The sequence below is a fragment of the Bos indicus x Bos taurus genome, chromosome 1 (assembly GCF_003369695.1).
Source record: "Bos indicus x Bos taurus breed Angus x Brahman F1 hybrid chromosome 1, Bos_hybrid_MaternalHap_v2.0, whole genome shotgun sequence".
NCBI lineage: Eukaryota > Metazoa > Chordata > Mammalia > Artiodactyla > Bovidae > Bos > Bos indicus x Bos taurus.
This window is the reverse complement of record NC_040076.1, coordinates 44,821,432-44,842,512: the sequence shown is the minus strand read 5'-3', so window position 1 is coordinate 44,842,512 and position 21,081 is coordinate 44,821,432. Positions and strand designations below refer to the sequence as shown.

General features: G+C 39.6%; 1 protein-coding gene across 2 annotated transcripts in view; it reads right to left on the bottom strand.

Annotated features, from left to right (window-relative positions):
- Positions 1-9,245: 9,245 nt before the first annotated feature.
- Positions 9,246-21,081, bottom strand: part of TMEM45A (transmembrane protein 45A) — a 115,404-nt gene continuing 103,568 nt past the window's right edge. The window contains exon 6 of one of the 2 annotated variants that reach the window (XM_027559258.1): positions 9,246-12,583. In XM_027559258.1, the coding sequence (XP_027415059.1) occupies positions 12,490-12,583 (94 nt within the window). In that variant the 3' untranslated portion in view covers positions 9,246-12,489. The remainder of the gene's footprint in view (positions 12,584-21,081) is intronic. The other variant, XM_027559163.1, reaches the window with a different exon arrangement.

Sequence of the window (21,081 nt, the reverse complement as noted above, 5' to 3'; positions counted from 1 at the left end):
CTTTTTAGTGTCTCCATGTTTTCATCTTTCCTAGTGCCTCAGATGGTAAGAATCTGCCTGCAGTGCAGGAGATGAGGATTCAATCCCTGGGTTTGGAAGATCTCCTGGAGATGGAAATGGCAACCTACTCTAGTATTCTTGCCTGGAGCATCCCATGGACAGAGGGCCTGACCAGCTACAGTCCAGGGGGTCACAAGGAGTCAGACACAACTGAGTGACTAACCCTTTCACTTTTATCCTATCTATAGGTCAACTATCCAGATGGGCACTCTAGAAATTCATGAAGAAATCCCGAGGCACAGAAATTTACATGTTAACATTTTCATAAGAGCATTTATTTCTATTGGTTATTGACAAATATTAATATAAAAAGTCATTATTTTATACCATATTAGGGTGAAAAACGGGAGAAGGCAATGGCACCCCACTCCAGTACTCTGGCATGGAAAATCCCATGGATGGAGGAGCCTGGTAGGCTGCAGTCCATGGGGTCGCTAAGAGTCGAACACAACTGAGTGACTTCACTTTCACTTTTCACTTTCGTGCATTGGAGAAGAAATGGCAACCCACTCCAGTGTTCTTGCCTGGAGAATCCCAGGGACGGGGGAGCCTGGTGGGCTGCCATCTATGGGGTCGCACAGAGTCGGACACGACTGAAGCGATGGCAGCAGCAGCAGCAGCAAGGTGACAAAGAAGGAAAGGAAAAGAACTACACAGGGATCGATTCATTCATTCATTGTATTCATGCAGACTTCACTCTAGGTTCTGGGGATAAAGCAGTGAACAAGAGAGGCAGGTTCCCTGCTCTCCCAGCTGCCAGGAAGACCTGGATTTGTACTGACTTTGTCTCTGTCTTGCTCTGTGACTAGGGACAAGCTACATTAGCTTCTGAATCTCTGTTTCTTCACACTTTTTTTTAAAGTAAGATTTTTCTCTCTATGTTTTAAAATGCATTTATTTGTGGCTGTGCTGGGTCTTCATTTCTGAATGCAAGCTTTCTCTCATTGCAGCCTGCAGGGGCCACTCTCCAGTTGTGATGCTTGGGTTTCTCTTTGCATGGCTTCTCTTGTTGCTGAGCATGGGCTCTAGACACAGGGGCTTCGGCAGTTGCAGCACATGGGCCCATTAGTTGTGGCACACAGGGCCACATTTTAAACAGCCTACTTGAGGCCTTTCCTTCCTGAAAATTTCTGTCCTAAAGTCATGGGGATATAGAGGACCAGTAGCCCAGAGCAGATATTAGAATTCAACTGAATAAGGAGGGGATTTACAGTGGGGGAGTGCAAAGGATGGGGAGAGCCTGGCATGAGATGTCAGACCCCAAACAGCATGAATAAAGCATCGATGTGATAGGAAGAGGCAGCCTGGCATGAGGTATCAGAAGCAGGTGAGGAAGGTGTCCAGGTGAGAGACAGTCCCTTGTGGGAAATCAAAGCTAGAACAGAGAGAGGAGGGCAGTCCTTCAGAGATCAAGACGGGTCAGGAAGACATCTACATGGTGGGCTGACTGATATGGGAACTCAGACCCATGGTTAGTGAGAAGGGTATCCATGCAGAGTGGCAGCCTAGAATAGGGAGTCAGACCCCAAGCAAGAATAAAAGAGTGTCTACACATGGGTGGAGGTGGGGATGAAAATCAAAGGTTAGTTACATATAGGATGATCAAACTTGGGAATGTTTAAGAATAATCAGAGCCAGTTTCCTTACTCAAGAGAGTAACAACAATGCAAAGGAAGAAAACTTGAATTCCATGAGAATTTCAAAACAAGTAATCAGAAACATGGAGAAAAAAAACAAAACCTGCATGCAATCAATTCTGAAGGAAGCAATATGCTCCAGGGAAAGTAGATGTCAGACAAATGCATAAACGCAGTCATGAACTTCTCATCCAAAAGCTGAAAACTTATGGCTACAACAAAGACAAGTATTCAAAGAAAGTATGTGATATTCTCTTTACATTCTCAGTCGTTTCCAACTCTTTGTAACCCCATGGACTGTAGTTAACCAGGCTCCTCTGTCTATGGCATTTTCCAGGCAAGGATGATATTACTTATTTCTAATACTTGAACTAAATAATTTCCATTGTGTCTTAAACAGAACTATAGCACCAAGTTTGAATTGGATTGTATGTCAATACAAATTGATGGTTTTTAATATATATTTTAATAATATATTTCAATATATATTTAATAAATATATTTATATATAAATAACAGAATTAAACATAAAAGTAAAGTCTGTTATACAAAAAAATGCATATATTGCACATTTATGATATATATCACACATTTACATACATATATCCTCTAGCTCCAGCCACTCATGGGGCCTAGAAGCAGTTATATCCCATTAGCAATAAGCACACCTAAAGCCCAGGTCCTGATTTCTAAACACAGTTTTCCACTAAAAGGAATACAGCTCCTTAGGAAAATGGCTAATTACAAGACTGGGGCATGAAAAGTCCAAGATGAGCCTAGAATATCTTACACCAGAAAGAAAAAAGGTGTGCAAGGAATGATGGATACATATTAAATGGATACAAACTCCAGCATGAAGAGACTCCCTATTACCAAATTGGGGATAATTTGAGCATCAAAATGAATGATATTTATAACATATTATAATCCATTAAATAAAATAGGAAATCTACTGAATCTGAAACTCTGGTTGAGGCCCAGCAATCTGTGTTTTGACTTGTCCTCCAACTTGATGCTCACAGATGTTTGATAATCACCGTTTAGGGAGATTCTCCCAAAGCGGGAATCAAGTTGTGGTAAACTAGCAAATGGAGCCTATATTTTTGTCACATGTAAAACTACCATTCTGTTTTATCTTATTCATTTATTCAACTAGATTTTTAATGAGTTGATACCCAGAAGTGGCAAGCAGTTCTGAAATCCCTTTTATTTCCTTACCATCTGGACTGTGACCTCAACGAAGAGTTAAGTACATAGAAACCTGTTAACCTTACCTCCCATGGCACTGATGACAAAGGCCAATCTCAACTTCCCCACCTGTTATAATTTAGAGCTGAGCCTCTAAATTGTAAAATCTCCCAGTGGCATTAGCTACCCCTTAATTACTGAAGTCTGAGCTATTGCTAACAGAGAAACCTTGAACTTGTATATCTACTCAACCCTACCATCCTCTGTTTCTAACTGGTGGTCAATGGAAGACAGGAAAAAAAGGTATAAAAAAAATTTTCTGGGCCAAGAGAAAGTTACCCAGTCATTCCCCTTGTTTACTTTGTGCTTTCCTGTCTTTCCTTGCTCTGTCTTTACTCATTAGGTGCCTCCTAGGCTCCCCAGAGCAAGGTGTCTCAGACAGGATCTCAAGGACTGATCGCTTCATAGAGGGAAGTACTTCGCTTACGACTAGTAGAAGTTTGTTGCTTATGAAACTCAAATGTATGTGGAAGATGCTGTACTCTGATTAATGTAACTCTGAGCTAACCTCTTCATGCCCCAGAAGATGCAAGAAAAGTCATCCTTGAACTCTTTTTAGTTTTAAATTCACTTCTTCGTCTTGCTCCACAGAACCTCAATTTCTCCATTTATTGTGACCTGTTCCTTTTAAATTTCTTTCCTGTTTTCTCCTCTTTTATTTCTTCTCTTTTTCATCCCCTACGTGTGAGCTGATGCAGGTACGTGGTCAAGATTCAAAGCAGAGAGAAACGGTCCGTTATGGGTTAGGTTAAGAAACAATGTGGGAAAATAGTGTGGGAATAATTTTATTCTTTTCCTTCTAGAAACTCTGATGCAGGTGAAAGGCAAATCCAAAATTTATAGCAACTAGACAAGAGCTTCAGCCAGATAACACTAGTCCCATGTAAATGCTAGTCCTCAAAAGTAATAGTATGAATAGTTTAAAGTGTTAAGCTTAGTTGAGACAAGCTGAGTTAATATTTTTAATGTCCTGTGTCAAATGATACTATAATTTATACCTTAACAATGTTCTAGATCCTAAATCTTGCCATTAGTATAATTATTTTACAGAAATCATTGGCACAAACATCAGTTTCCATTGTTGTGTAACTGGACGTTCCAAAGCTTAGCGATTTAAAACACAACCAACATTTCAGTTCAGTTCAGTTCAGTCCAGTCTCTCAGTCGTGTCTGACTTTTTGTGACCCCTTGAACCACAGCACGCCAGGCCTCCCTGTCCATCACCAACTCCCAGAATCCACCCAAACCCATGTCCATCGAGTCGATGATGCCATCCAGCCATCTCATCCTCTGTTGTCACCTTCTCCTCCTACCCTCAATCTTTCCCAGCATCAGGGTCTTTATCATTTACTTGCTTATAATCAGGTAATTTGGGCAGGACTCAGCAACGATGGCTTTGCTCCACATGATCATGTAGCTGAGTCATCTGGAAGTTTCACAGCACCTTCAAGGATCCAGGTTGACCTTTCTCATGTGTCTGGGATCTCGGCTGAAATAACCAGGGAGGCCAACTGCCTGGGATTGTCTCTACCTCGTGGTCTGTTCGATCCAGGGCCTCCTCCTTGAAGACTTCCCAACAGAATAGCCTTGTCTTCTTCACATTCAGGCTGGGTTCTAAGACATCAACAGGGTAAATTGCAAGGCCTGGTAAAGTGTAAGACCATAATTTACCACATATGCTCTTACCACATTCTGTTGGTCAGAGAAAATCATGAGGCCTGTCCAGATTCACTGTTGGAGGGAGCCACAAAAAGGCATGAATACAAGGAGACAGAATTCCCTGGTGACTATAAAGTTTCGTTTTATGTGTAAACAAAGCTAGGTCTTGGCACCCTCTTGTTGGTCAAACGTTATTCTAGATGTTTCTGTGAAGGTATTTTTAGATGACATTAATGCTTTCGGCTGTAAACTTTGAGTAAAGTGGATTACCTTCATCCAAGTAGTTGAAGACCTCAATGAAAAACAGTGACTTCCACTGAAGAGGGAATTCTGCCATCAGACCACCTTTGAACTCAAACTGCATCATCATCTCTTTCGAGGTGGCCTTTCCAGCTTGCATTCTTAAGATCTTAGGAACTCAACCTGCAGATTTTGGGCTTGACAACCTTCATAATGAGTCAGTCTTTTAAAATATATAAATTATATATATATGCACACGTGCACACATAAGCACATATATATGGATAAATTAGGAGCCTGGGATTAAAATATATACACTATTATATATAAAATAGACAACTGACAAGGACCTACTATGTAGCACATGAATATATACTCAATATCTTGTAATAAACTATTATTAAAGACAATGTGAAAAAAGAATATATCTATTTATATATGTATACTGAATCACTTTGCTGTATACCTGATACTAACACAACATTGTAAATAACTATATTTCAATAGAAATTTATTTAATTATATACATATATATCTTATTGGTTCTGCTTCTGGAGAACTTTGGCTAATACAGAAGTATTTTGCAACAAACACCATGGATTTTCAGGATAGGGACTGTAATCCCCAGATAGCTTAATAATAGTGCATGGTATTCAAGGGGTTTGTGATCTAGTTAGACAACAGGCATATAAAAAATTAGAGAATACAAAAGATAATAATGCAGAAGTTACTTGCTGATAAATGATTTACTCTACAAGTGTAAACTCCACATACCAGAGGAATGTTGAACAAAAAGACTAAAGAAACCTGCCAACCTGAATGAGGCCATTAAAAAAAGCATCAATGTATAACCAAGCCAACTTGTCAGCAGTTTTCCCAATAAGGACAACGTATTTTATGGCTGGTAATAAAACGTAGATCATACTTTCACGTCTGGGATTGCCGTATAACCTTCAGCATGCCATTTCCCAGCTCAAACGCATGTCTTATTTTGAAGTCTAAAACATTAAACTTAAAAGTAATGTTAGAGTCCAGTATTCTAACATTAACATGTATTAGTTTTCTATGGCTGCTGTAACAAAGTACCACAAATAGAGTGGCTTAACAGAAATTTATTGTCTCATAGGTCAGGTAGCTTAGAAGTCCAAGATCAACTTTTTGGTGGGGTCATGCTCCCTCCCTCTGAATGTGCTGGGAAAGAATCTGTTCCAACCCTCTCTCCTTGTTTCTGGTGGTTTGCTGGCATCTTTGGCAGTCCTTGACTATGGATACATCACCTCGGTCTGTGCCTTCCTGTTCACATGGTATTCTCCCTGTGTATCTTTGTCCAAATTCCTTTCTATATGGACATCAGTCTATTGGGGTTGGGGGTTACCCTACTCCAGTATGACCTCATCTTAACTAAATTAATTATATCAACAACTGTATTTCCAAATAAGGTCACATTCTGAGGTGTGGAGGTTAGGACTTCAACATATGAAGTTGGGGAGATACAATTCAACCCATCACAATGGGTTAGAGTACTAATAAATTAAAATCTAAGATATTTTTAAATAACTCAAACTCTTCTAACAATGCTTGTGGTCTCATTTGTTACTTTGGTAAAGGAAGACCTCTTTTCAGATGTGAAAAATGGTATTTGGGCTTATGAGTTGTTTCCATGCTTTGTCACTAGAGGGTAGCATCATTGCTATTTTTTTCTGCTGCTAAGTACTCCCCATTCATCCACAATGGGGACACATCAGATAAGAAGTAAATGGAGACACATTTCTCCAAGGGGTTAGGAGTAGGGAAGGTTATCAGCTGGGAAGAATAGAGTGTTCTGGTCATCCTTGTATTGGTGATTCCTCTCCTAGATTTTTGCTATGGACTGAATGTTTGTGTACCCTCAAAATTCATGTGTTGAAACTCTAATCCCAGTGTGATGGTATTTGGTGGTGAGGCCTTTGGGAGGCAATTAGGTCATCAGGGTGGAGCCCTCACGATGAGATTAATGCCCATTTAAGAAAGAAACTGGAGAGAGAGGCTCTGCCTCCCACCAGGAAGTGGGCCATTTCCAGACACCAGATCTTCTGGTACCACGATCTTGGACTTCCCAGACTCCAGAATTGTGAGAAATAAACACTTGTTGTTTAAGTTACTACCCAGTTTATGGTGCTCTGTAATAGCAACCCACACTAAGATAATTCTGACCAGAATCAAATCACCAGTCATATTAGAAAAGAAGCCCAAGTCTTTTCCCATGAATGGACATTTGTGTGGAAAGCAGGGCTGGAGGACAACAGGTCTTATGAATGAAGCAGGTCCCTTGAGGAAGGACCTGAGCCATTCACTGTGCAGTCATGAAGCCTCTTCAGTGGACAGAGCCCTCTGTCCCAGGGTCAGGAGATTTAAATCCCATCATGGGCTTAGCCACTAATTGACAGCACAGTCAGACAAATCACTAGATCTGGTCTCAGAATCTTCACCTATAGACAAACTTTGGGGGCCTGTTTCCTTTAAACCATATTTTCATTTGATTTTTCTTTCTCCTTCCTACTCCTCTAGCTCACCTTTCAATGCTACCCATTGAGAAACATTCCTTAGGTGCTACAATAGGGACAAAAAAACAACAAAAAAGAGTGTGGCTGCCTTTAGGGAAGTACAACATAGTAAAAGGAAAGCATTTCAGTGCAGAGATAATTAGAGGACTGAACAGCCTACGATCTTGTGCTGCTCCGGGCTCCATACTGTAGGAATTTATAAACATAAAAGGGTGGTATGAAGCAGCAGAAAAGAAAAGCTCTGAACTGGACCTTAAAGAATCTCCAGAAGTTAAGCTGCAAAGAGGAAGAGGGAAGAGGCAGCAGTTAATACAACATAGACATGGAAATTAAAACAAACAAGTTTTAGGGGCCCTCAACCCCTGTTTGGAGAAGGAAATGGCAACCCACTCCAGTGTTCTTGCCTGGAGAATCCCAAGGACGAGGGAGCCTGGTGGGCTGCCGTCTATGGGGTCGCACAGAGTTGGACACGACTGAAGCGACTTAGCAGCAACCCCTGTTATCAGTCTATGGTACGTTAGGAACCAGGCAGCGCAGCAAGGCTTCATCTGTATTTACAGCCACTCCCCATCACTCACATTACCACCTGAGCTAAGGGAAACAAGCTCAGGGCTCCCCCTGATTTTTCATTTATGGTGAGCGGCATAATTATTTCATTATATATCACAGCATAATAATAACAGAAATAAAGTGCACAATAAATGTAATGACTTGAGTCATCCCAAACCAACTCTCATTCCCTCAGGTCCATGGAAAAACTGTTCCACAAAACCAGACCCTGGTTCCAAAAAAAGTTGGGGATCACTGCTACAGGGGTTGTGTTGGATAATATGAAGTTCTATAACTACATACTGAAATAGATTCAAGCTGATTTTATTTAATTTAGGTGCAATTTTAGGCTATTTAAAATTGACCTGAGGCGCCAAGGGAACCTGAGTCAGTTTCTGAGCAGATGAGAGAATTGTTCCAACATAAATTGCTAAGCCCCTTGGTTACTTGGCTGAGCTTATTTCCGTGTTTTAGAGTCTATATGTATTTTGGCTTCACACACAAATTATTAGGTGGGGATTATATTGGGCTCCATCCCATAGTTTCTTATTAAAAATCTTTAATTCTCCCTTTTGGACATTTGAAAACAGGCAGAACAACTCAAGTTCATGAGAGGAACCAGGTAAGAGATTCCTCTATTTTAACCTTTTGCATTAATCATACCAATTCCTCCCCAAATTTATACAAGCACTGAACAGAGAAGGGTTGTCCTTGCTTTTAAAGTATTAAAAGCTAAGAAATACTGACATCCAAGCTTAGAGCTGCTGAATTATCATTAAAAGAGGGTGACCTAGAATTCATTAGAATATCAACCTTAACATCTGTTAAAAAAAAAAAAGTGGTCTCATCAGATAGGAAACATATGGGTTAAAAAGTGCAGGATTACATCAAGTTCAGAAATTTTTACACTTAGAAAGAAATACAGTTAATATCTTAAGAGCTAAAGAATAATGAAATCCTGTCAAATGACATGACAATCTGGGCAGGGGTTGCAGGTTTTCATGAATAGGCAGAAAAGACAGGTAATTTTAAGTATGACTCCAATTGGGCAAGTGCCTTCCCAGTGCTGTGCAAGTCTTGGAGACAGCCTGTGTGAAGAGCTTGATGTAGGATTGTAAATAACAGGAATCAGCATGTGTCATTAGGGTCACTGTCAAGAATACTGCCCTCTTCAGGGCAGGATTGATCAGGTTTGATCAATCCTTAGTTGGGGAGCTAAGAGCTCACATGCCTTACAGCCAAAAACCCAAAACATAAAAGAGAAGCAATATTGTACCAAATTCAATAAATACTTAAAAAATGGTCCACATCCAAAAAAATATCTTTAATAAAAAGAACCACATCTCATTCAGTATCTGGATCCTTTATCTCAACAAGCAGACTAGATGTTCCTGGTATCATTTGTCATAAACAAATCATCTCCTTAACAGTAAGTCTATTTTAACATGTAAAGAGTCGAGCTAAGTACAGAATTGATAGGAATCATAATGTTGGTATTTGTGCCCTAAGGAACTATGAATGTGCAGCATTTTAGGTATTTATAATTTTATAAATAATTTTATCCATGCAGATTAGTCTAAGTGCAATTCATAAGTGTGCAACTGACCAACACATTTACGCTTTTGAGTTTCAGTTACAATCTCATTAAGTTTATACAGAATTGGAATATTTAAGAAAACAAGTTTCACCACATTAATAAGCTTAATAAATTAGATTTGTAGTAATAACAACTTGAGGATATTTGTTGGTTAATTGAAGTGCTGAAAAATATAAAAGTATTTAATTCATAAAAACAGTGAAGAAGTGTAAAGGGAAATCTAAGTAAGTTTAACATTGTGCCCCAAACATTAAAGTCTTCTTAAAACTGAGTGTTAAAATTTTCTAGACTTAAAAATAGAATAATAATATTTATAAAATGAACTTAAAGTTATAAGAATGGCTTATCTTTTTTCATTTTTATTGGTTTGGTACAGGAATCCAATCACTATTCTCTGTACATCTCTTGAAGCACCTCTCCAAACTTAAAGCAAACATCTCCCTTTATTGCCATTTATTTAGGAGAAGTTTTTTTTTTTATTATTTCATTTATGTCCTCTATTCTCTCAATCTTCTCAATCTGGAAATCACATTAGATACAATATAGAATTTCTGGATTTATTCTCCCTGTATATGAACTTCTTTTTCATGCTTTTAAATCTGTTGACTCCTTGTACTGGGAGAGCTTGTCATTTCTCAGCTTTTATTTTGGCTGCTCCTGCAGTCCCCCATGACTCTTGCATCACCTTCTTAATCCACATCCGAGATATGATCACTACAACCTTAACTAATGAGCCCTGAGTTACATGATGAGGAGGACACCAAGATGGTCATAACCTGATCTCCTGCTTCACCAATGAGCTGGCAGTTGCTGCCATGCAAGGCTGCAGTTCCATAAGAAAAGGCAGTTACAAGTCACAAAAATAGCTGAGGAGGTATTACCACATCCACAGCCATGTTGATATTGCACTGAGTTATTTAGAGTCTCTTTCCGTTGGTTATGGCATGTCAAGCATGGGATACCTATGAAGAGGTTTGGCAAAAGCTCAGGCATTGAGGCTGGTTTTTTGGAAGAGTCAAGATAAAATACAAACAAAAGTAATGGAGGATGCTCTTCCTTTATCCCTTCTTTGGTGAAGGTTCCATAAAATTATAATAATGGTGTTTAATTTATTGCTCATTGCAGGGACTAGAGGCAGATAGCTCCAAACTATGAACTTAGACCTGAACTAGAAGTTCTTCCTCTGAGAACTCACTTGTGTTCTCTCTGTGCAGAAACTGCAGGAATGGATATTTCTGCTCTTTCGTAAAGACTCGTAGTATATTTACACTTAGTTTTCAAAATTCCAGCCTTAATCTCACTCATGCTAATCATCCTAGAGTTCCTGCTCCAGGCTAGGTACCAGGGATGCCATTTTCATGCAACTGCAGTTGACAGCTTACTCTTCTGAAATAAAAAGTTGCCAAAATCATAGAAACTTGCTGGGCAAGGGGAAGAAATCCAAGATATAAGACACACGTGGGGCAGAATGCCATGATAATCTGGGACCACAGTGTGTGAGCATTTCGCATGTCAGAGAGGTACTAGGGTCTACTGCATTGGTCAAAATAAACCTTTAGGCAATCACATCGGCTTTTTATTATTATCCTTTTCTTCCTTCCTTCCTCTCTTTGTTTCGCTCTTATTTGCAGTATTCAGGACCACTGTGGCACGCAGGATCTTTAGTTGCAGCATGTGAACTCCTAGTTGTGACACGTGGGATCTAGTTCCCTGACCAGGAATCGAACCCAAGCCCTGTGCATTGGGAGCATGACATCTTAGCCACTGGACCACCAAAGAAGTCCCCAGCTCTTTTCAGCCCTTACATGAAAAAAATAAATATATCTAGTTCTTTGACCTAAAGAATCCACTCACCTCCCTCCTTAGTGTCATATGATAAGACCAGACTGAGGTGACTTTCAAGATTTGTCAGTGCTTCTGGAATGCCAGGGAGCTTTGGGTTGTAATTGCCCATGTGTCACCTCCAGCTATCTGCTAGACTGCCTCTTTTCCTTCATATTCAAGTTAACCGTCACAGACTCCTGCGGTGCTCCTTATCTTTTCTGTCACAGCACAGACTGGCCTTTCTAATACGTACTAAATTAGCTTTGATTTTGTCTGAGAGCCTCTAGATTCATAAAATATGCCAGCTGGAAACTGACTCATGCAATTCAATTCCCTAACTTCAGAGAGTTATGGTAACTGTTAAAACCCTACAGGCTGGTGAATGGTAAAGCTAGAATGGGAAAGGATTTCTGACTCTCCACTGGGGGCTACTTAGTCTACTGACGAGGGAGGGGCACTGACTGTTTACCCTTGTATTCCATAAAAGGCTTCTCCTTGTTTTAACCCTTCAGTTATTTCAGCAGAGTGGATGGCGTGGTGGCCATACAAAGGCATGTGATGATTTTTTCCCTGCTGTGGATAACATCCTAACTCTCCTTTCCTAGATTTCCATGGCTTTTTCACCATGTGCCCTTCTGTAACCGTGGATCAGCCCTTTTCTCTTTAAGAGAGTGCACCACAGGATGACTTCCAGCTTGCTTTTTCCAGGGGAGAACACAGGTGCTACAAAAAGAGATGTCTCACGAAAAGGAATCATAACATAAGGGTGGGATACAGTTGAATGACAAAAACAAATATCTAAGGTGTTTGAATCAAGGTCCATGCATTCATTTATTTCTCAAGGTAGCAAGAAGATAAAACAATTGAAATTCCATCTATAATGAGTTACAAATGATAGTAAGCCCAGGAACCTTGAGCATATATATCTATAAGGCAAATAAAACAAATATTTTTCAGAATGTGGGCATCACACTTTAGCTAACCTGAGGAGAGCCACTCCAAGCCCCCAACACCGTGACACCAAGAATCATTCTCAACCGATTGTTTTCCAAACAAAACGTGAAAAGGCAAATCTGTGACTAATAATAATAGAAGAAAATTTTCATCCAGAAAGACTGGATGCCCATCAAAGTCACATCTCTTCTTCTGATTCTGGTTCTCGTTCAGCATTTTTCAGGAGTCCAACTTCTGAGGGGCAGAACCTCGTAAATCGAGATTTAACCAACCTGAAGACAGAATGAAAATCATCTTGTATTATGCTGTTTAAAATTAAACCCCCAAATTATCTGTATCTATAATACAACAAACTCCAAATTATCTGTGCAAATGGAAGAGGTACCCCCAAAAAGAAAAATCACTTTTATTTGTCTTTGGAGCTACCTGTGAACATTTTGTGGATTAAAGCTGCATAGGAGCAAACAGACACAATAAAGCTCTAATATGTAATGATTGTTTGCATCATATTCAAAATTTATAACTTTAATAATTTCTAAAACAAGCAAGAGAATCTCTGAAGTAAGCCCAGACAAAAGAGCTCAGGTGTGTGTTAAAGAAGCCCTCTCTAAGAAGGAAGCACACAAAGGCATCTCCTTCCCCACGTCGAGCCCCATGTCAAGCCTGGGCTGTACTGCAGCCCTTACTGCAGCCCTTACAGCTCTCTGAAGACTGCAGCAGTCTTCAGAGAGCTGCTTCTGTGCTGGCCCCAAGCTGCTCTATTGCATGTGATGGGCCTGGATGCATTCAGAAGTTGAAAGAAGTGACCTCTATTCTTCTAACTATTTGCATAGATTAAGAGAATCTGTAGGTGTGGTTGGGAAATTATCATTTTGGCATTGGAAGATATGAAACTTCTTGGTGGCAGAAACTCAGCAGGCTCTTTTGTTCTCTGATATAATAAAAACTAGGTAAAGCTTTTCCTGTACAGGATTATTTGTGAAGACATCTCGCTGTGACTATGTCAATAAAACATAGCTAACTTTCAGAAATATACAATATGGAAACAAACTGATAAATAAAATCATTCTCATTTTTTGAAAAAATGTCACTAGCCTATCTGTATCTATACACTTGTTTCCTGCCTTTCTTCTCCCACTGAAGGTCTGGCCCACCCCTCACAATATACCTAGTTTTTACTTGTGCTCTGGATCTCACTGGAGTATGAACTTCCTAAGAACAGAGACTTCATCTTATTTACTGCCCTAACTCTTGTCAGTGTCTAGAACGATGTCTGGTACACAGTGCCTCACCACATATTTAATGATTTAATGGGCTTGTGGAACAGTCTTCCAGGAGTTTATATTACTCATCTTGCTGTTGTTGTTCAGTCACTCAGTCGTGTCAGACTCTTTGGGACATCATGCACTACAGCACGCCATGCTTCCCTGTCCTTCACTATCTCCAGAGTTTTCTCAAACTCAGTCCATTAAGTCGATGATGCCATCCAGCCATCTCGTCCTCTATCACCCACTTCTCCTCCTGCCCTCAACCTTTCCCAGCATCAAGGTCTTCTCTAATGAGTTGGCTCTTGGCACCAGGTGGCCACCAGAGGTAATTCTTCAGTCACTTGCAACTCACCATTAATTCCTCCAACACACAACGGAGCTGTATCAGTAACATCTATTGACTTATCAAGAGCCAAGAAAAACTACTCAAAATCACTTGGCTTGATAATTAGTTAACTATTGACCTTGCTCCCAATGTCCTCAACTCTTCAATGCACTATTATCATGAAAGGCTAATACTTCTAACTAAGGTGACAACTGGGACAGTGTGTCATTTTTAATCCCACACAGTCACCTCCATATTGCAAAACCTGAATATGCATTAAATGAAAGGAATTAATTAGTTACTTCATTCACTAGATTTATTCCTGATGACTCCTAGAAAATAAATAACTGTCTACTTATTACCAACTAATTGTTAACACAGAATCTAAGGACTCCTGCTGTTCCCCACATCTGCTCTCTGAGCTGTATCTGTTGCTGCTGTTGTTCAGTCATAAGTCGTATCCAACTCTTTGCAACTCCATGGACTACAGCATGCCAGGCTCCCCTGTCCTTCACTATATCAGGGAGTTTGCTCAAACTTGTATCCATTGAGTTGGTGAAGCCATCCAACCATCTCATTCTCTGTCACCCCCTTCTCCTCCTGCACTTAATCTTTCCCAGCATCAGGGTCTTTTCCAATGAGTTAGCTCTTCATATCAAGTGGCCAATGTATTGGAGGTTCAGCTTCAACATCAGTCCTTCCAATGAATATTCAGGACTGATTTCCTTTAGGATTGATTGGTTTGATCTCCTTGCTGTCCAAGGGACTCTCAAGAGTCTTCTCCAGCACCACAGTTCAAAAGCATCAATTCTTTAGCATTCAGCTTCCTTTATGGACCAACTCTCACATCCATACATGACTACTGCAAAAACCATAGCTTTGACTCTACAGACCTTTGTTGGCAAAGTAATGTCTCTGCTTTTTAATATGCTGTCTAGGTTGGTCATAGCTTTTCTTCCAAGGAGCAAGCATCTTTTAATCTCATGGCTTTTAATCTCATTTTTTAATCTCATGTCACCATCCACAGTGATTTTGGAACCCAAGAAAGTAAAATCTTCCACTTTTTCCATTTTTTCCCCATGTATTTGCCATGAAGTGATGGGACCAGATGCCATGACCTTAGGCTTTTGAATGTTAAGTTTTAAGCCAGCTTTTTGGGTCTCCTCTTTAACCTTTATCAAAAGGTTCTTTAGTTCCTCTTCACTCTCTGCCACTAGGGTGGTATCAGATTGGGGGATAGAGTAATAAAAGGAAATGCAAGTAATTTTTAGTTCCTAGAATCATGCAAGTGCAGAAAATTAAGGTCAGGGTATGTCTGGGCTTTTGCTCCCACATGTTCTCTTCAGTTAATATAAGAGCAGAGCTGAGACTCTGGGTATATACTTCCAGAGTCGATCTGGAAATCAAACTTTCAAAAGGCAAAGGTACAATCTGATATGAATTTTGTCATTTCTATTTTGTTCTTCAATATGGCTCACAAGAGTCGTCTCCTTGAAGACCAACCTGAAAATGGGTAATATTTCTCCATCCATCCAGAGGGGCTTTTGAAATAGTTCTGTACCACAGTGGTATTATATATGAAATACAACAAAGATTTCATAAAGATAGGTCTGTCCTATGAGCTGTCATGAGGACAACAGCAGGCATGGGACTAGATGAGGCAATCCTTAAATCATTATTCTGGAAGGCTGAAAAGCACGCCTTCATTTTTCAGAGATTTGGGAGGTAGGAGTTTCATAAACCAGTTTTGTTTCCATGGTGATCTTTGTGCTCTGTCAAATAAATTCTGATAGAATGTCCTCAAAACCCATCAGCTGTGACTGAGTTACAATCCAGTTCACAGTCAAACCATGATGAACAGATTTTCAAAACTCTTCATGACTACAGGAACTACATATGACCTCACTGAAAGTTAGTATATATTCTTCATGATATTCTTTAAGCTATTGCTTAATGTTATATAAAAATACATTAGAACACAAGTTCTTGGCCTAATATTTCAAGAGCAATATGAGAGTGAAACTTAAAAGCACATAAAACATGATTTCCAAACAACTGAACACTATTTGAGTAGTTCTGAAACAGATCTGTTAAAACAGAAATAAGTGTCTATTGAGTACCTATATAATTTTGACAGTATGACAAAAGCTGTGAGAGATATGAAAAAAGGTCTTTTCCTGCAGGTGAACAATCTAGTTAGCAGATAAGACTAACCTGAGCTAATAGTAAATATCACAAGATAGATCACAACTGTTAAAATGTGTATTAGAGACTAAAGTACTGCAAAACTCTTGAAGGGAGATAAGCAAAGACTAAAACAATCACAGAAGTTTTCACAGGAGAGATGGGCATTTAATTAGGATATGCCAGGTAGATGTAACTATGTGGTCAATAAGTCAAAGGTTCTGGGTAAGGAGAGGCAACTGAAACAGTAAACATGGAGCTTCTGGTTTCTAGAAAACTATAGGTGGATAAGAGATTCATTAGTGGTCTGAAGGTTTTTGAAACAGGAAGAGACAATAGTCTTCTTTTGGCTCTGGATGGGAGCTGACATGGGGTAGAGAGATTGCTTGAATGCTGGCTTTATTCTTGGAGGCTGCACAGCCCCTAAGGAGATGAGGCCCAGAAGTCAGCCTAAAACAACAGAGGAAGAAGTCAAGTTTCACTCAATGACAGAGTGAGTCTTAACCACCAGCACATACACATGCTTTGAGGGAACTGAAAAGGACTAATAGAAATCACTCAGGGAGAAGGTAGAATTTGCCAGCACCCATGGCACTTAGACCTCTGTACTATGCTGTGCTTAGTCGCTCAGTTGTGTCTGACTCTTTGTGACGCTATGGACTGTAGTCCGCCAGTCTCCTCTGTCCATGGGGATTCTCCCAGCAAGAATACTGGAGTGGGTTGCCATGCCCTCCTCCAGGGGATCTTCCCAACCCAGGGATCGAACCCCATGTCTCCTGCACTACAGGTGGATTATTTACCATGTTAGCCATAAAGGAAACTTAGACCTCAAGTAGGGGGTAACTACAGATCAAGGTAGGCTGACCCAAAATATACAAGAGACATAATGGAAGCTAGACCAGGAGAAGATTTCCTCACCCAGAGACACAACACCAAAGCTCTTTAGCAGTGAAGCTCAAAGAAGCACAGAGCAGGAGAGATAACCTGGGTAAATGTCTAGAGAAAGGACTAGAAAGCTAGTTCAGGCAGAGTCTGAGACCCCTCTGGTCTAGAATCAGCTACTGTAATTTAGGGATTTAGAGAACATGCTAGATGTGTACTGTCCAATATGGTATCACTATGCATATATGAATATTTAAATTAATTAAAATTAATGTGGCACTAGGCACATGTCCACCTGCAATGCAAGAGACCTGGGTTCGATCCCTGGTTGGGAAGATCCCCTGGAGATTCCCCATGGACAGAGGAGCTTGGTGGACTACAATCCATGGGGTTGCAAAGAGTTGGATAGGACTGAGCGACTAAGTACAGCACAGGCACATGTCAAGTGCTCAATAATCACACACAGCTCATGTCTATACGATGACCATAGATATAGAACAATCTTCAATCAATGCTAAAGTCTGAAGGATTGGAGCCTGCATGATTAATAGTTGGAATCAGCCAGGCCAACTGTGGTTTGGCATTACCTACCATGCTAATAGAAATAATAATGAACCATACTCGCTTCTTTCATTCCAACAATCCTTCAAGCTTCAGTTTAATTCTCAATTGTGAGGAGGCCTCCTCTGTGTTCCAATAGTGCTTTATTCTTACACTATTTCCATTTATCGTACTATATTTAAACTGTCTCTCTCTCCCCATAGGGTCTATACCTTATACACTTTTTGATACAGAAGAAGGAGAACAAGAACTAGAGGAATAATAAAAAGAACAAGAGTGAGTGGGGGAGGTGGTTCAAGATAGCAGCCTAGGAAGGTCTTGAATTCACCTCCTCCCATGGACACAGCAAATCTACAGCTACATAAAGAACAATTCCCTATTAAAAAAAAAAAAAACCTGAAAACTAGCGAAAAAGCTCCTCTACAACACAGGACAAGGTTCACAATGAGATGGGTAAAAGAGGCAAGAGACATGGTCCCGTCAAAGACCCCATCCCCAGTGTGAAGACTCACAATCAAAGAGACCTCACAGATACAGAGCTTCTTCCTGAGGAGCAAGAATTTGTGCCCTATATCAGGCACCCAAATGCTTGGGACTTGCATTGGTGAGATGAGCCCCAAAACATCTGGCTTTGAAAGACCAACAGGGCTGATGTCGAGAAGAACCAAAGGGGTGTAAGGAATAGAGATTCCATTGTGAAAGGGCTTGCATGCAGCCTCACCCACTTGGCCATACAACATAAAAGCCACAGTTTGAAAAGTGTCTAGACCATACATGAATGGAATTCATTTCCTAACCTTAGAGCATCTACTAGCAAGGAAGAAATCTGTTAGGATTCTCTCCAGGGATGGAAGCACTGGCAGGTTCCATTTTTGCTTTCTTCGGCCTCGACTTTGCTAGTGCCAGCACTAGCAGCCACCATTTTTGCACTCTTTTTCTAACTTGCTAGCACCAGTGTTAGAAATCAAAGGAGAAATTAAAAATTACCCAGAGATAAGTGTAAGTGGAAATACAACATACCAAAACCTAGACAGCAAAAGCAGTTCTAAGATGAAATTTATTTATAGCAACACAGGTCTACCTCAAGAAATAAGAAAAAATTCAAATAAACAGCCTAAATTTTACATCTAAGGGAACTAGAAAAAATGAACAAAGAAAGCCCAAAGTTATTATGAAGAAGGAAATAATAAAGATCAGAGCAGAAGTAAATGAAATAGAGACTAAAAAAGCAATAGAAAAGATCAATGAAACAAACCGCTGGTTCTTTGAAAAGATAAAATTGGCAAACTTTTAGACTTATTCCCTAAGAAAAAAAGAGAAGGCTTAAATAAGTAAAATCAGAAATATGAGAGGAGAAATTGCAACTGATACCAAAAAAAAGGTACAAAGGATTAAGAAAGTATTATGAACTGTTAAACACCAACAGATTGAATAACCTGGAAGTAATGAATGGTGACTGCAGCCATGAAATTAAAAGACGCTTACTCCTTGGAAGGAAAGTTATGACCAACCTAGATAGCATATTCAAAAGCAGAGACATTACTTTGCCAACAAAGGTCCGTCTAGTCAAGGCTATGGTTTTTCCTGTGGTCATGTATGGATGTGAGAGTTGGACTGTGAAGAAGGCTGAGTGCCGAAGAATTGATGCTTTTGAACTGTGGTGTTGGAGAAGACGCTTGAGAGTCCCTTGGACTGCAAGGAGATCCAACCAGTCCATTCTGAAGGAGATCAGCCCTGGGATTTCTTTGGAAGGAATGATGCTAAAGCTGAAACTCCAGTACTTTGGCCACCTCATGCGAAGAGCTGACTCATTGGAAAAGACTCTGGTGCTGGGAGGGATTGGGGGCAGGAGGAGAAGGGGATGACAGAGGATGAGATGGCTGGATAGCATCACTGACTCGATGACCGTGAGTCTGAGTGAACTCCGGGAGTTGGTGATGGACAGGGAGGCCTGGCATGTTGCGATTCATGGGGTCCCAAAGAGTCGGACACAACTGAGCAACTGAACTGAACTGAATGAATAAATTCCTAGGAACATACATCTTCCAAGATTGAACCATCATGAAATAAAATATCTGAATAGGCCAATTACTATGAAAAAGACTGAAACGGTAATCTCAAACAAAAAACTCTCAATGAAGAAAAGTCCAAGACCAGGTGGTTTCACTGGTAAACAGTACAAATATTAAAAAAAGATTTAAATATCTATCCTTCTCAAACTTTCAAAAAATGTAAGAGAAGAGAATGCTCCCAAACTCATTTCACAAGGCCAACATTACCCTGATGCCAAAATCAGACAGATATCACACAGGAAAATAAAATTATAGGCTAATATCACTGATGAACATAGGTGCTAAAATCTTCAACAAAAGATTAGCAGACTGAATTTAAGACTGCATTAAAAGGATCATGTACCCTGATCAAGTGGGATTTATTCCAAGGATGCAAGGATGGTTCAACATCCACAAATCAATAATATGATACATCACATTAACAAAAAATAATTAAAATCATATGAATAGATGCATTTATGATTTAAAAAACCTCTCAACAAGTGGGTATAAAGAGAAAATACTTAACCTAATAAAGGCCATATATGACATGCTCACAGGTAACATCATACTCTGTGATGAAATCATGAAGGTTTTTTCCTTTAAATCAGGACCAAGACAATGATGCTTACTCTCGCCACTTTTAGTCAAAATAGCATTGTAACTCAGAGCATTTAGGCAAGGGGAAGAAAAGCATATAAATTGAAAGGGAAGAAGTAAAACTGTTACTATTTGCAGATGACATGATACTATATACTTCCCTTATAGCTCAGTTGGTAAAGAATCTGCCTGCAATGCAGGAGACCTGAGTTCAATTCCTGGGCAGGAGGATCCCCTGGAGAAGGAAATGGCAACCCACTCCATTTATTCTTGCCTACAGAATCCCCATGGACAGAGGAGCCTGACAGGCTACAGTCCATGGGGTTGCAAGAGTTGGACACAACTTAGAGACTAAACCACTATATATATATATATATATATATATATATATACACATTATATATATATAATGTAAAACCCTAAATACTCCACCAAAAAAAACAGAACCAATAAATTCAGTAAAGTTGCAGGGTAAAAGATTAACATGCAAACTCATGTTTTTATATACCAACAACGAACTATCAGAAAGAAAAGTTAAGAAAAAAATCCCATTTAAAATGGCATCAAAAAGAATAAAATATAAAATACATGCAAACAAATTTAACTAAGGAGATGAAAGATCTACGTACTGAAAACTATAAGACACTGATGAAAGTAATTGAAGAAGACACAAATAAGTGGAAAGATATTCCATACTTATGGATTGGAAGAATATCATTAAAATGTCCATATTACCCCAAACGATCTATAGATTCAATGCAATCCCTACCAAATTACCAAAGGTATTTTTCATAGACATAGAACAAACAGTCCTAAAATATGTATGGAATCACAAAAGATCCTGAATAGCCTAAGCACTCTTGCAAAGGAGAACAAGCCTGGAGGAATCATGCTTTCTG